Below are 14,611 nucleotides of genomic sequence, written 5' to 3'. Positions count from 1 at the left end.
GATTGTTTTCTTCGATCTCCTTGTGCGCGGGCCCACCGGTGGATAGCTACAGAATTTCCCATTTCCAGACCGCGTACATGGCGTGCATGGCGCTCTCTTGTCACAGCGAACTTTTTTGCGATTACACGCGAAACAGGAGCGGCTAGCTGCGATCTGTGGAACGTCCATATCGATCAAAGCCCCGGATAGGCTGTAAACGTCAAGGTCATAGATCCATCAGGTTTATCGACTACTTCTGCAGTAGATTCAGTATATGGCTTGCAGATTTCCTGTTAAGAAGTTTGTTGAAAGGGCTGAAGGGACGAGAGCCAAAAACTATTCACCTTGCCGGCCTGACGGTCAGAGACAAATTCTGTCAGACTGACCATTTTATCCTCGGCACAACTACCTAGGTATCTGGTAGGTGATAAGCGTTCCAGACAAGACGCTGCAAGAATCTCTATCCTTCCAGGTTTTTCAAGGTCAGACCGGAAGATTTGCTGTCTTAACTCCGACAATCTTTACGAGAGCATATCTCTTCGGTTTTAATGCTTTTGGTAGGTGGTTGGTGAAAGAGATTAAAAGATATTCATGATGACTCCTAGCATGGATTCTCCACTTCTAACTACCTGTGGAATTGAACATTTCGCGATCTCCTCCTGGAGTTTGTCCTTCAAGTATATTAATTTACAGCTATTCCAACAGTTTTGTACATGCCGATTCTTGATCAGATCTGTCAGTGTTGTCTGCCCGTAGTTTTCTCAAGATTTTCGAAACGCCCATGCTCTCCTTGGCTTGAATATAAGCATTCTTAGGCCATGGGGCATTTCCTAGAGCCACATTAGCCTACGTTCGATTCCACATACAAACAAAAGCCTGCTTTAAACATACTTATCTCAGTTCTCAGGCTCATTCTTCGATCCTTGTCAAACGCTTTTTTCATTGTCTTTTCTTCAGCCTTTCTTTGCTTTTCACGAGCGAGGTACAACCTGCGCAGTTTATTGTACTCTTGCACTTCAAAGTCATTCTGGGAAGAGAAGGCGCAGACAGACATCTCAGTTGATATTTGGAGTTCAGCCGGAGCGTGATGCGCTTGTCGATCTTATGTTTGATGTTGATTGGTATAGTTCAAAGTTGGCAATCTTTGAAGTTGAGAAGATAGACGTTTCCACCCTCGACATGCGGCACTCTTTAAATACCTTCCCTCGTTTACATATACTGCATGGGATAGTTCTCGAACTCGTTCCTTGTACTCGAATGTCCATGACGGTGAACCTGACGGTCGGCGAGACATGGCCCGGTCGCAGCCTTGTCCTCCATCCCGAATATCCGTACGGCAAGATCCGCGGCACGTTATCGTGTGAAAGGCCCGAAAACCCACTCAGTTCGCCTTTTGGTCAGAATTCGAATCACCATCATACGTCTATATTATCGGAGTACATCTGTGTTCTGTGTACCACAGCTTGCTTTCGCTTGCGGCAGTTGGCCGGTATTTTGACGGGCCTAGGGTCCCCCGGGGAGCCAACTCATTGCTGTTGAGTCAGCCACCAGTCACCAGCCACTCAGGAGCCGATTCATACCTGGCCACGTGTTTGGAATTCTCGACGACATCTGACCACTATTTCTTATTCCGTCAACTCTACCTACTTACCTTCCTACCTACCTACCTGGCTTTCTTCTAGATATGATGGCATATGTAATCAATTCATTGATTATGGCCTCCTAGCCACTTGCCCCTCCCGAATACATCATGAGTGCAGGCAGATTAGAGATCACATTGACCGTCCTCTTCGGTGATTATTCTCAACAGCACTGCCTACTCAATGAAAGCCCTGTGAAGGCGTTCTGCGAGGCTTTCGGAGGCTAGGAAATGCCTGCCGCAAGTCGTGTTGCGCAGCCACATTCAGTGCGTATGTTTTGCCTGCTCATCGAAAACGCTGTCTCTTTGTGGCGTCGTGATAGGGAGAAAGAAATCTCCAGCCCGTGTGGTTGCAAGACAACCAGTGAGGCATTTTCTTCAACTAGATCAGGCAGCCCTGATAGGCAAACTCAAGCCTTGGACTGTTGACAAGGCTGAAACCCTGAATTCTTGGGAATCGGTACTGCAAAGCGGATATTTCCCAGGAACCCACAGCTTTAGCCGACTTCAGCGCCACACTGACATTCCAACGTACCCTAGAAGCATTTGTTTCAGAACAACTTTTAAAGGTTTGGTAGGTTTGAATCTGTCAGAGGTAAGACGATTGTGGCGGTAGGGACAAAAAAGGCGTCCGCAGTTGCCTTGCCCACAATCAAACTTATTTTTTACCCAACGAATCGCAGAACATGTCGAGGTATGGACTATACTTCTTTGGCCATTTATTCTAATCCTCTAGAACCGTCCATTATGTCATGTCAATGTCCTCAAGTTAAAGGAGAATGTTATCAGGTACTGTCAACGCCAAGTCCCGCTCTCTTAGCTGTTTGGTTTGGTGTTGTTTTGTTAAATCAGCCACTTCACAGCATGGGCCCCTATGGAAAGGATAACACCGGTAGCAAATTCAAGTTCGCCAGACACGGAGGCGATCCCGTCATCGGATCACATTAGTCTCACAGTGTTAAGTTCTGCTCGTCAGTAAGCCATGGCTCAGCACAAGTCTGTCTGACATTTCATGTCAGGACCCGTTACAAGGTCCGCCTCGCTCCCGATGTGTTCTTAACATCCGAGCATTTAGCGTACAGAACACCATTCCATCAAATCACACTAGTTCGCGGGGGCTTGGTCTGTCTTTGAGCACCACGCCTTAGCCATCAGTTGCACCACGCAGAAGGCCATCTTAAATGTCAGTCCGAATTAAGAAAAAGTGAGGTATCCCCCCTACCTCTTGCCGCTAAAGCGCCTTGAGGCAACGATATACTAGGCATCCAACGGCCCCACCGGCGTCTCGAGGTTGAACCTTGGTAACTGGTATTGGACTACTTCTTGCAGCTCCAGAAGTTTTATGTCCTGTCACCTCTTCAACAACTTCCAAGTACTGGTCAGATAATCCCAAGATGCCTAGGCTGTACCTCGTCCAAGCCTTGCATTATGAGCAGACCCCGGTCTACCAGTTTTGTGCTTTTGCAGTCACTGGCAACCATCCCTTGGATATGAAACGTTCATGACCCCCGGTCATTTCGATAGGTAATATAACGAGCTCACAAAATCTCCTTCGACTACCAGGTACAAACACTATTGCGATGCCTTTTGTGGCGAAGGGATATCCACTTGTGTGCCTCAATTGTCCTGGTGAGTCAATGATAGGACGGAGCAGGTCTGCCAGATCAGCACAAGTGACCCCACCCGAGCGATGCACTCTGCTCAGTTGTTGACGGGTGATTGAGTTAATTGCATCTTGCTATAACTACAAGTATCACGAGTTCGCATTGTGAAGTCTGTGGCCATCCCTCTTCGTTCTTCGCGAGCAATCCTTCCTATCCCAAATAGCGTGGTGATATTCGATTCCACCCCTTTCACAAAACACTATCTTCCAGCAGACATGTCATCAAAGCCAAAGCCGAAGCCGCAGCCGCAGCCGCAACTTCAGGTGCCCGCCAACGCATGGAAGTGTGGGACCTGTGGCGGCGTCAATCTACTACACACCAGGGACTGTCCAATTCCAGGCTGTGATGGGCATAAGACAAGTTCCGGAAGCAAGTTCTTCTATTTGAAACAAAACCGACACTCTGCCAATGTCGATAAACCTCTTCCAAAGCAGCGTTAACATCGGTCAACTCAATTGCTATGGTCAGGTATGTGGTTGCTGACGATATTGGCAACCTGGAGGCTAACGAGGTTTCAGATTACCACCCATGGTTCACCGCTATCTATCTGCACCTTCTCGTCATGCCGCCGCGGGGCAGGTTGTTCATCTGAGGAATGGAGTGATACTGTCACAATGGAATATGTACGAACAGGAGTTGACACTATGCTTTCGCCATCGATCTGAGATGCAACTCTTGAGTGGTTGAAGCAAAAAAGATGAATAGAGGCCATCAGGTTAATGCTTCAAAAATTCATTTTCGTTGTCTTCCTCATATCAACGTCAGCGTCCATGTTTATTCGTGTGTTGGAATGAAATATTTTGACCTCAGTATTGGTCCCTTGTAACGGGATAATAAGCTGAAGGAGGAAAAGCTTTAACTCTGAACTTGGCGGAATATCTACCAATCACATCCGTTGGCCAAACTTCTAACTTTGAACTCCGACTGCATATCTCACGGCCATGCCGATGTTGCTTCTACTTTAAACATGGTTCTCTTCTACCACAGCGCTTACGATGATACTCAGACAACAGACTGGTCTAACTTGACTTCTGCACTATCGCTTACTAGGAAAGGTTTGAGGCGTCGGCGGTAGTCGTCCAACCAGTATCCGGAATCTGAAGCATACATGGTTCATGGAGTTGGTTGCACACCGTTTCCGGAACCCAGCTCAGGATTTTGATCGCCCTGGATCACCTACCAGAGGTCTAGCTCTTCTACTGCTCACTGGTGACGGTCAGATGATTTCTTCCAGCTGCATGCTTGCAGGCTTTATCCCAGTAAAGCCCACGTGCGGTGAAGAGGTTCAGCCAGAACCCTGGGTTTCGCATTGAACAGCCTGGAATTTCCCACAACGGGGTCTTTCACTCTATTAGAATTCCCAGACACATTGCCTACGAATCACAGAGAGCCATCGTGGCTGATGTAATGAACGGGCGTACCAGGCGGCTAAGGCAACCAGAAATTCTCGTTAAGGTCACAGGTTCACTCATGTGCCTGGCAGCCTTTGCTTGCTCTGAGGGCTGTTTACTTAGTACCGAACGACACCCTCTTCGGCTGGGATGATCCCTACAAGCAGATCTACTCACCCTTCTGCCACCCCGGCAATGCCTGGCTGCAAGAGGCAGATCCGTATTTACTCTGTGTTTGAACCGCGAGGCTCTCCGCCATCTCAAAGTCAATCTTTTCTGACCAAATCCATTTACCGCTGTTGATTCTGATTTACACTCGTATCCCCTCTGGTATGAGTCCGACCTTATCATGCGGTACTCCTTTTTGGAAGGGGGAACTATATCTCCCTCACAAAGGACAACCCGCCTGCCCCAAAATTTCGCCTGGGATCCGAGATCCACCTCATTTCATCTGTACCCCCGAACCCAATGGATTGTTTTCCAATAGTACTGCCTCTTTTGCCTCCCAACTGCCTCGAAGATTGAGCCTAGCAGGGCTTATACCTTCAGAGCCACCTTGGGCGATCTTGACACTTGATGCTCGACCACGACATTGGACGTTTAGTGAGGAAACCGCAATCTTCTGTGTGTGACTGTGGTAGCAGTAGTCTTTCAACTCTGATACATGCTAAGTATTTGATATAAAAGAAGAGAACGAGAGCGAGATGGAAGTCTCCCGTATTCACTATTTCGTGCTAAATTCAGCAGCTACTCCTTTCTCGCCATACCTGAACTCCAGCATTGTCACAAGCAGATAAAGCACAAGATACCATGGACACACCACGACAACAGCGATTCGCAAGTGCCACACACTGGAGGTGCTGCAACTGTCCTCCACATCCATACCTTGGATCACCACCATACAGCTGGTCGGAGTACAAGAAATGCCCTAGCTGTGATCATGAGAAGTGTAAGGTGTGTGAGAAGATAATAATCAAGAATTAAGAGAAATTCTGAGGATTTGGTAGTAAGTCTATCTCTGAATTGCTTCCCAATATAACTACTAGTTGATTGACACATGGCTTGTGCAGGCATCTCAATCCTTGGAGTATCCAAGCTTCTATACCTATTCCAAACATTCCCAATAGGACTCCATCAGCTGAGGCATCTATCTCTACGCTGGAGTACAGCTTGACGTGTGGCAAGCGTCTTGCATACCTTACCTCACCTGGACCGACTCGAGTCCCTCCATATCTGGCTGCGCCTCGATGCCGCGAAGCAGCACGGGGTCAAAGTCCTACACCACAACAATTGATCTACCACACGCTCGCCAAAAGATTAGCGCAAGACTAGCAAACTATCACAAACATAAAGTGGAAGAACTGATGGAGAAGTCCTAAGAGAAATAGCATTAGCTTGTTGCGACTTGCTCCAAAAGAGTTGCCTCAATGGCCCTTTCCCCCTTTCACAGTGAATTCCCAGTGGACATGATGGCGAGAGGTTTTCATACTCAACTAGTCTACAGATCAGACTCGGGCATTCGTTAGGATCATTTAATTCTCACCTCACCTGTCCCTAGTAATGTGTGATGGTTATTATTCGCATTAATTGAGAGAGCTGTCATCCATCCATAAATTCAAATCTATACTATTGAGAACCAGCCAATGCTGAGGTTCAATCACTTAGAGGCCTTTACCGTTCGTATCTGTTCAGAGCAATCAGACTAGCATCCTGATACATCGATGGTACAACAATACTGCAACTCGACACTCCGAGCGTGAATCAATTTGTGGACTAAGCAAGCGACCATACTGACAAGCCGATGGTATGTTTCAGCTTCACCCTTGGGAAATATAGAAGCCCTTCAGACTAGGATGCCAACCCAAGTCAGACGAATTGATCCTCACCTCAATCATCCTCTCCTAGCCACCTACACAGGACAAAAGGATCAGGCACACGACTAGCCTCAGCCCTTTTGAGAAATGCCTTGTTTCCAACGATGTCCTGAAAATTTGAAGGATTTGGACTTTTGTTGAATACGACATGCGCGCCCACCGGGAGCCAGCTGGGTGTAAAAACACGCCCACGCCAGTCGCTTGCAATTGGCCAGAAGGTCGCGTTGCCCTCCTTCGCTGGGTCGCCAGGTACCCCATGCAGGTACGGATTGCAAAGGATCTGCAAAAGGCTTGAAAATGTGCCAGCCTAGGCAAAGCCAAAGAGGGCGCGTGCGTTTGCCAGCGATTCTGGACGTTTGACTGGATGAAGCCTTGAAATGCATGCGTCGATACAGAGTCATGCTTTGATCAGCCTAACGTGGTCTACCCTTGGATTGGCCAGCCGAGAGGAGTTATATTGTTCAGGGGCATTGCTATCCCCCTGGCTCCCTCGTAGCGGGAAATAGCCCTTACAGCATACGGTGAGGGATGCTATTGCGCCGAAGTGGAGAAGGCAAAGGACCTGGTAAGGCTGTCAGAACTAGAGATCGAAAACTATGAGCAACGCCAGTCATCAAAAGTTCCTCCGGGACCACCTCAGGATGACGAGGCGGAAAGCCGAAGCTCAGAGACCCGGAACATGTCACATAATTTCCGGGCAAACGCAAGACACAGCCGAGTCAGACAGATCAGGTCGTAAATGAGCTCGACGGATGGGTTTGACCCCCTAGAAGGCAAAGACTCATGAAACAAAATCATCGGTTCCGGCAACCTTCCCTGTCCAGAAGTTTTTAACATCCCTCCATGAAATACCTTCGAGAACAATGCAGAGTGAAATTTTCTATGCCACAGAACGCGTGAGGCAGCAGCCGCACATCTGCTGCTGAGTGGCTCATGGAAAACACGAGGGACGCCCTCAAGCGTGTCATCAGTTGCGTAGGGCGATGGCATGGGCGAGTCAGGCTAGAGCCTTGTTCCTAGTGGTGTTCCGCCGATCGTCAAAGTGTTTAGGGTAAGAGGTTGGGCTCCAGTATGCTCTTGAGCCGCATATCGGTTGAAAGCGATCGGCAGCTATGCAACTACGTCTTGCATAACGGCCCACTGAAGCACGGTATGTTTTTTTGTGTGATCTGCAATGAAATGGGTTGCTGGAGCAATGACGACGACCAGAAACCAAGAGCGACCTTTTTGGCGACAAAGGCTATCCTTTCTTTTTGTAGTTGACACCGGTCAGCCTTTTGACTGTTGGTATGCACAGCGATTAATCATTGCATAAGGGTGATAGGTGGCGAATCATGAAGTGGGCCAAGACCAATTTCTAAAAGTCAGGTGAGTGTGACCTCTTGCTCGACCGGTGTGATCGGCCACTACGCCTCTAGCTTGTTCTGAGATCATGGCAGTATCAAGCAGAGTCACATGAATCAGCTGTTGCGTGCGGCTCAATGGATGGAGGCCTATGGGTGACAGAAAAAAGATAGCGAGAGCTGGGGGGGGCGGAACATAACCAATTTTGATCCAAAGTAAAAACGGCCGAGATAATGCGGCTAGCATTGAGATTCACATGGTGGGTACATTGTACTAGGGGTCGCGTGCGATTCGCACCAGACGTGCAACAAGCCGGCTCGATGGAATAGCCGTTCACCAATATGCTGGGGATATTGTGGTCGAGGTTGATGCCCTCCTCCCGTTCCTTAGATTTGTCCTGTTAGCTTCACCTTCTATCCAAGCAGATCGCTCACACCGGGATCAACGGAGCCGATGGCCCACAGAAATCAAATAAATGGTGCACCTGACCTGGAAGGCGATCCAGGCAACATGAAGGACAAGGCCGGAGCCCTTGCTGACTGCTAGCTCCGTAAGGACATCAAGCCTCACAGCAGCACGAGCCCCTTCCAAGGCTTTGGCGTGCGACTGGTATATGACTCGAGCGATCGAAATTCCTGCAAAATTCTGCACACTGGTTCTGAGATGATAACAGTTGAAAAGCATGGCGCAGATCCCCTGGTTGCCTACGGAGGTGCCGAGACGTGCTTGTCTCGTATTCCTCGTAGGTCGACTAGGCTCTTCAGCATGGGACATAGGGAGCGAGTGTAGGTGTGTTTGGCAGCCTCCCGTGACAGTATGTGGCTGTGAGCCCATGTAGACTTTCTTCAAGAGTCACACACGTATGATCCACAAGCACTGCCATTCGCAATATCGCCTTGCCGATGGCCAGTCTAGGTTTGATGTATCAGGTCAGAAGAAGATATTGGGCAGATTGGAATAATGCCATTCCAAACATAAAAGCACCAATGATATTATGAGCCAACGATCGAAGGTCATAGACCAACTAGTATAGATTCTTGCCCAATTCCGCCGTATGGATCATTGTGTAAAGCGGTAATAGTCAGCCCCCAGAGAACCTTTTTCTACACTGCCTCAAAAATCAAATCTTGATTATGATCAGCCACTGGGGATAACAGACCGTAGTAGGCTTCCTGCTTGGGTGAATTCGCCTTGGTAGTTCTTGTCGTTTGGTTTCGCCTCCTATGTCTGTGATCAACAGCAGATGAGGAGATTTACTGGTATAGCTGAGATAGAACCCAATAGGGGTTCGTACTTGACCTTGCAAGAAGGAGTCAACTGGTGGAAACTGCTCTGATGGTAGCCTGGTGCGCTCGCGACCGTCTTGTTATTGATGGTACCGCAGGAGGCGCAGTGGGCTTATTTTCTCCATAGGCTCTGTTATAGCAGCTCCTAAGGTCAAAATGAACGGAAAGTCAGTGCACCCAGATGTGTAAGGTGATGCGCGTGTTATTCATTTGATGCACAATTTTTCAGCACCACCAAGACTAGTTAGTGACCCAGATCTAGAGCAAAAGTGAGCTTCAGAAGTGTTTTCCTAAGCCATCAGTGGCACCTGGGCAAGATGATGTCCACAGTGCAGTTGTAAAGAGAATGTAGACGGTGAGGTCTAGTGCTTGGAAATTGGCAATAGGCAAAAGCCATTTTCACTCAGTTTCGGTTCAACGCTTCAAGCCATCGGCCATACTGATTATCTAGTAGATGGAGCAGATGAGATAGCCAGTATCCAATGACATGCTGAAGGTGATGGCATGCCTGACTCACTGGCGGTTCACTGGGAGGGTCAAGTTGGAGAAAATTCTAGCTTGCTGGCACCTGTTGGTCAAATGCTGGATGAGGGGACGTGCTTGATATGAAGTCACGATTCAGACCTCAAGTTCGCGGCCCAAGCACGCCACCAAAGGCCAAACCACACGAGCGATGTTCGACACCAAAAAGATCGCCAGGGAACCACAAGATCTGCAATCTTCATTAACGATTGGACACCTTCGACGCCCTCGGCGTTCCCCGCATGGCTACTCGACAAGTAGATGAAACTGATGATGCGACGAGTTACTCATTACGTCAAGGCGTAGTGTGGGATGTAGTCGGTCAAAAACAATTGAATGGAGTGTCTGCGCAGGTGTTTCTCATGTGATGCAGTACCTGATTACTTCACGTTGGGCGTCTGGATACGGAAAGTTGATCCTTGAGGAGGATGTAAAGGCATTGCTACTTAGTCGTAGTGGGCGGTTGATGAATATTCTAAGCTTAAGGCGGTTAGGCTCCGGGCGCCATTATTAGGTAGATATCCGATGTTTCGGGGGACAGCTTCGATCTATTACACACCCAAAACTTGAACTTACATCAGGTGGTTGCAACTTGCAACTTCGATGGCCTCACACTCACTCGTGCCGCCCGAACTGCTGTGCCTCGGCTTGAGCGAATTGCTTGAGGCCTGAACTTCCAGATCCCATCTCTTTGGCTACTTCCGGTGCAAGTAATCAAGCCATGACCAACCAGGCGGCCCAGTCGAGCCCAGTCCATCAAGCACACATTGGCAAGGTCTTGTCAATGCGACGTTGATCAAATTCAAGGAACCCTTGAGATCCACATGGCGGCCACCGAAGCCCTGTCTTATACGCCATGAGTCTGACTACTTTTCCAAAACACCGTCTCCATCGTACCCATATGATCAGAAAGAACTATTGCCAATCACTCTGCCTTGGCAATCCACCACAACCCCGTGAGGCAATTGATAACTGCTCGCATTCTGATTGATTCAAAAACTGATTCCACGATGTGTATCTCGCTCTCAATCGCATGAGCCTTTTGAAGAATCTTACAGTTATCAACACTGGTGTGCAGGCGCCCTCCTGAATTTCAACCACTGACATCATCATGCCTCCTCCCCAGACATTAGGCGAGTCTTGGCAACCAATTTGCAAATACAGCGGAATTGGAATTTGATCCAGCACAACCGTCGATACCCGTCTCTCTACCAACATCACGGAACCTCGAATATTGCTTCTTGCTCTCCTTTCGCGGGGTCGTACTCGTGTTGAACGAGCTAACTTTTTTGGCGACCCACACGCTCCTTTCCGACGGGTGGTAGGAAGCATGGAGACGGAGATGTTCTGGAATGCTTCCAAAGACCTTGGGGCGACACATCAGCCCGCATGATGCCAAGCCGATGGCCAAGACTGTCTCTTGTCTTGGCCCGTCCTGGCCAAGAGTTGTGGCAAGCAATTCAGCGGCGGTCTTCATTTCTGTTAAGAAGACTGGGTGAAGACTTCGCTAATTCTTGACTGGCGCCCGACTGGTCTCCGCTCCATCCTTCCGCCCATGGTTGGCTCAACTTACAGCCTGTGCCTCCGCCCAGTCTCCTAATCTCTTGGGTGGTAGCAACAAGCCATTGGACCTGCTCATAAGAGTTAGCTTACCTGGTTGAGCCAAGGCACCATACCTAAATAAACTCCACCCCCGAGCTTGCAAGGCGGGGGAGACGAGATAACATGACAGTTGCAAACTGGTGGAAGCTCGTGTGAGTCGCCTGAGCTTGGAGATCCTGGAGCTTCAAGCGCATCTGTTCTGTCCATGGCTATCTGGACCGATCAGGGATCAGGCCGCTGACTGGCGATCGAGTGGGCAGTATTAAAGATGTCGTCGTGCCGGGTTCCTGAAGACGCGAATCTCCCTGCTCTGTGTCTCACAGCATTTGCGACTGTTTGTTGATCAACCCGTCGCCCACACCTCTCTGTGTACTGGCTTCGCGCTGCGTCGCTCATCTTTCATCTCAATCCTATCCTCGCAGTTGCCAACTGCATACGTCTTTCAGCATGGAGGAGACTAAACATGCCACTGTCTCTCCCCATGACTCGGAGAAGGGACCTGAGATCTCTCCTCGCCGACCCAGTGTTATCGGAGGCACTGATCACAACCTTGAGACCAATCGCGAGACTGATTTCATGACTCGCAATGGTCTCAATCTCAAGAGTTTCCAGCGCCGTGAGTGCTCCCCATCCCCCTTTGTGGTCGCAAACACACAAGACACCGTATTAACAATCATGCAGGTGAGAATGCAGGTGAAATGGCCCAGCTTGATCGCTCGATGAAGGGTCGCCATTTGAACATGATTGCTATCGGTGGCTCAATCGGTGCTGGTTTCTTCGTCGGCTCAGGAAGTGCCTTGACAAAAGGTGGCCCTGCTTCGGTTCTCATCTGTTTCTTGATCTCCGGTGCTATGATCTTCAACGTCGTCTATGCTCTCGGCGAGCTTGCTGTCATGTACCCTGTCTCTGGTGGTTTCTATACCTATTCTATCCGCTTCATCGATCCATCCTGGGGCTTTGCCATGGGTTGGAACTACGTAAGTTTGAAAGCCTTCCCCCATCCGATAATGCGCTAATCCGTCGGCAGGTTTTACAATGGATGATCGTCCTACCGCTCGAATTAACCGTCTGCTCGTTTACCGTCCAGTATTGGAATAAAGACATTAGTGTTGCGGTCTGGATCACGATATTCTGGGTCTTCATCATCTTCATCAACGTATTCGGCACTCTCGGCTACGCAGAGGAAGAATTCGTTTCTGCAGTATTCAAATTGCTGGCAACTGTGATCTTTATGATTGTAGCCATCGTTCTGATCTGCGGTGGTGGCCCATCAAGCGGAATCTATGACGAATACTGGGGTGCGCGCCTTTGGTACGACCCTGGTGCGTTCCAGAACGGCTTCCGTGGCTTCTGCTCAGTGTTTGTCACTGCGGCTTTCGCTTTCGCAGGAACTGAGCTTGTTGGTTTGGCGGCCGCTGAATCTCACAACCCCAGCAAGGCCCTTCCAAGTGCCATTAAACAGGTCTTCTGGCGTATTACCCTGTAAGAACCCTCTCTATATTCTACTATTCGGTGTTGAGCTGACGAATTCTGCTAGATTCTACATTCTCGGTCTTACCTTTGTCGGTCTTCTCGTCAGCTCCACTGATGACCGCCTCTTGAACTCGTCGAACCCTTATGCCGATGGCGTCTCACCTTTCGTCCTTCCTCTCAAAGACGCCGGTCTGATTGGCTATGACAGCTTCATGAACGTGGTCATTCTCGTATCTGTGGTTTCCATCGGTGTCTCCTGCGTTTACGGTGGCTCGCGAACTCTGACTGCACTTGCTCAGCAAGGGTACGCACCAAAGATCTTTGCATACATTGACCGATCTGGTCGACCTCTCTGGTCTGTCGTCATCAACTTGGCCTTTGGTGCTCTTGCATATGTCATCCTTGCATCAACTGGTGGTGTTGTCTTCGACTGGCTCCTTGCCCTTTCTGGTCTTGCAGCCCTCTTCACATGGGGCTCCATCCTCGTGGTAAGTCCCTAGCTCTTGGATCCTCCGTCTCCGATTGAATATTTCTAACATCACCTTCAGGCACATATCCGTTTCCGAGCAGCATGGAAGCTCCAAGGCCGCACCCTGGACGAGATCCCATTCCAAGCCCTCTTCGGTGTTACTGGATCATGGATCAGTATCTTCCTCGTCATCATCGCTCTGGCAGCGCAATTCTTCGTCGCAATCGCTCCTCCATTCACCAGCGACCTCAACGATGCTGAAGGTTTCTTCAAGGCCTATCTCGCTCTCCCTGTCGTCCTCTTCTTCTGGGTTGTTGGCTACGTCTGGAAGCGCAAGGGCTGGGTCAGACTGGCCGATATCGATCTCGACACCGGCCGCCGTGAGCACGACTGGGACACTATCAACGCTTACAGACGCCAAGTTGCGACTTGGCCTGCGTGGAGACGTGCTCTTTCTGCTGTCTTCTAAGCAGCAGCAATCACGCCCAAAAGAGATGGATACCCCTACTACATACAAACTGTCGAGGAAGTGGGGAAGTGAGTGTATGGCACACACACTGTGCTATATCACCGCTCTCTCATATAATTTGGCGCGACTTTTGCATCACGTCTGAGGAAGATCAAGGAAGTTACGTGCAGTATATTAGTATACCATTTTCTTCCCAGACAGAGTTGGACGAGATGCTCTTTTGTATCAGCAACAGAGACTTTTGATAGTATGCCATACCCCCCTAGCGTCTGTTAACGCGGAGATGAGATGATATCAAAAAAACAATTCTTTTCCCTTAAATTTAACGGCTATCCAAGACCATCCTGCCTTCGTTGCCATTTAATATCAACCATTCCCTCGCCATTCTCCGCTTTAGTTGCCTGCTCCATGCTACAAACAATATCTAGTGTGCAACCACGCGATAGATAGAGGGAAGAAAATATCATATTAATCTCTATCGACGAACCATCCAGCGGATTGGCCGGACTCCCCGATCACATCAGCGAGACGATCATTCAGCCCCGCTGCGCATCTGCAACATCGGCAGAAAAAAGAAAGAAAACACTCGTTTCATCAAACGTAGACCCCACCGACGCAACCTGCCGAGCCCCGAACACCCGAAGCGGCAAGCGTGCTCGTGAATCGCGCGTCGTGGGTCGTGGGTCGTGGGTCTCGAAAAGCCCGTGGGTATCCGTGGGCACCATCCGTATACTAGGACTCGGAACCATGGGTACCTAATGTAGCTAGGTACCTAGATCGATACCTCGACGGGCTATACCCGATCCGTTCGTGCGTCTGTAACATAAGTCCACCAGGGACACCGCTGGGGGCCCACTCAGTCTCCGCTGCCTTTGGGAGAGAATACCAGTCCGGTACTG

At 49.3% G+C, this 14,611-nt stretch overlaps 1 protein-coding gene across 1 annotated transcript; it reads left to right on the top strand.

Moving 5' to 3' along the window:
- Positions 1 to 11,748: 11,748 nt before the first annotated feature.
- On the top strand, positions 11,749 to 13,712 carry INDA1_1 (Amino-acid permease inda1; the record flags this gene model as incomplete). Its single annotated transcript, XM_064846501.1, has 5 exons — positions 11,749 to 11,917; positions 11,983 to 12,278; positions 12,329 to 12,783; positions 12,839 to 13,262; positions 13,323 to 13,712. 5 exons carry the CDS (start codon positions 11,749 to 11,751, stop codon positions 13,710 to 13,712), a joined length of 1,734 nt encoding a protein of 577 aa, XP_064706111.1.
- Between the last annotated feature and the right edge of the window lie 899 nt (positions 13,713 to 14,611).

The sequence above is a fragment of the Exophiala bonariae genome (assembly GCF_035927105.1).
Source record: "Exophiala bonariae strain CCFEE 5792 chromosome Unknown scaffold_14, whole genome shotgun sequence".
Lineage (NCBI taxonomy): Eukaryota > Fungi > Ascomycota > Eurotiomycetes > Chaetothyriales > Herpotrichiellaceae > Exophiala > Exophiala bonariae.
The sequence above is the reverse complement of the archived record's forward strand: the minus strand, read 5'-3'. Positions and strand labels throughout refer to the sequence as shown.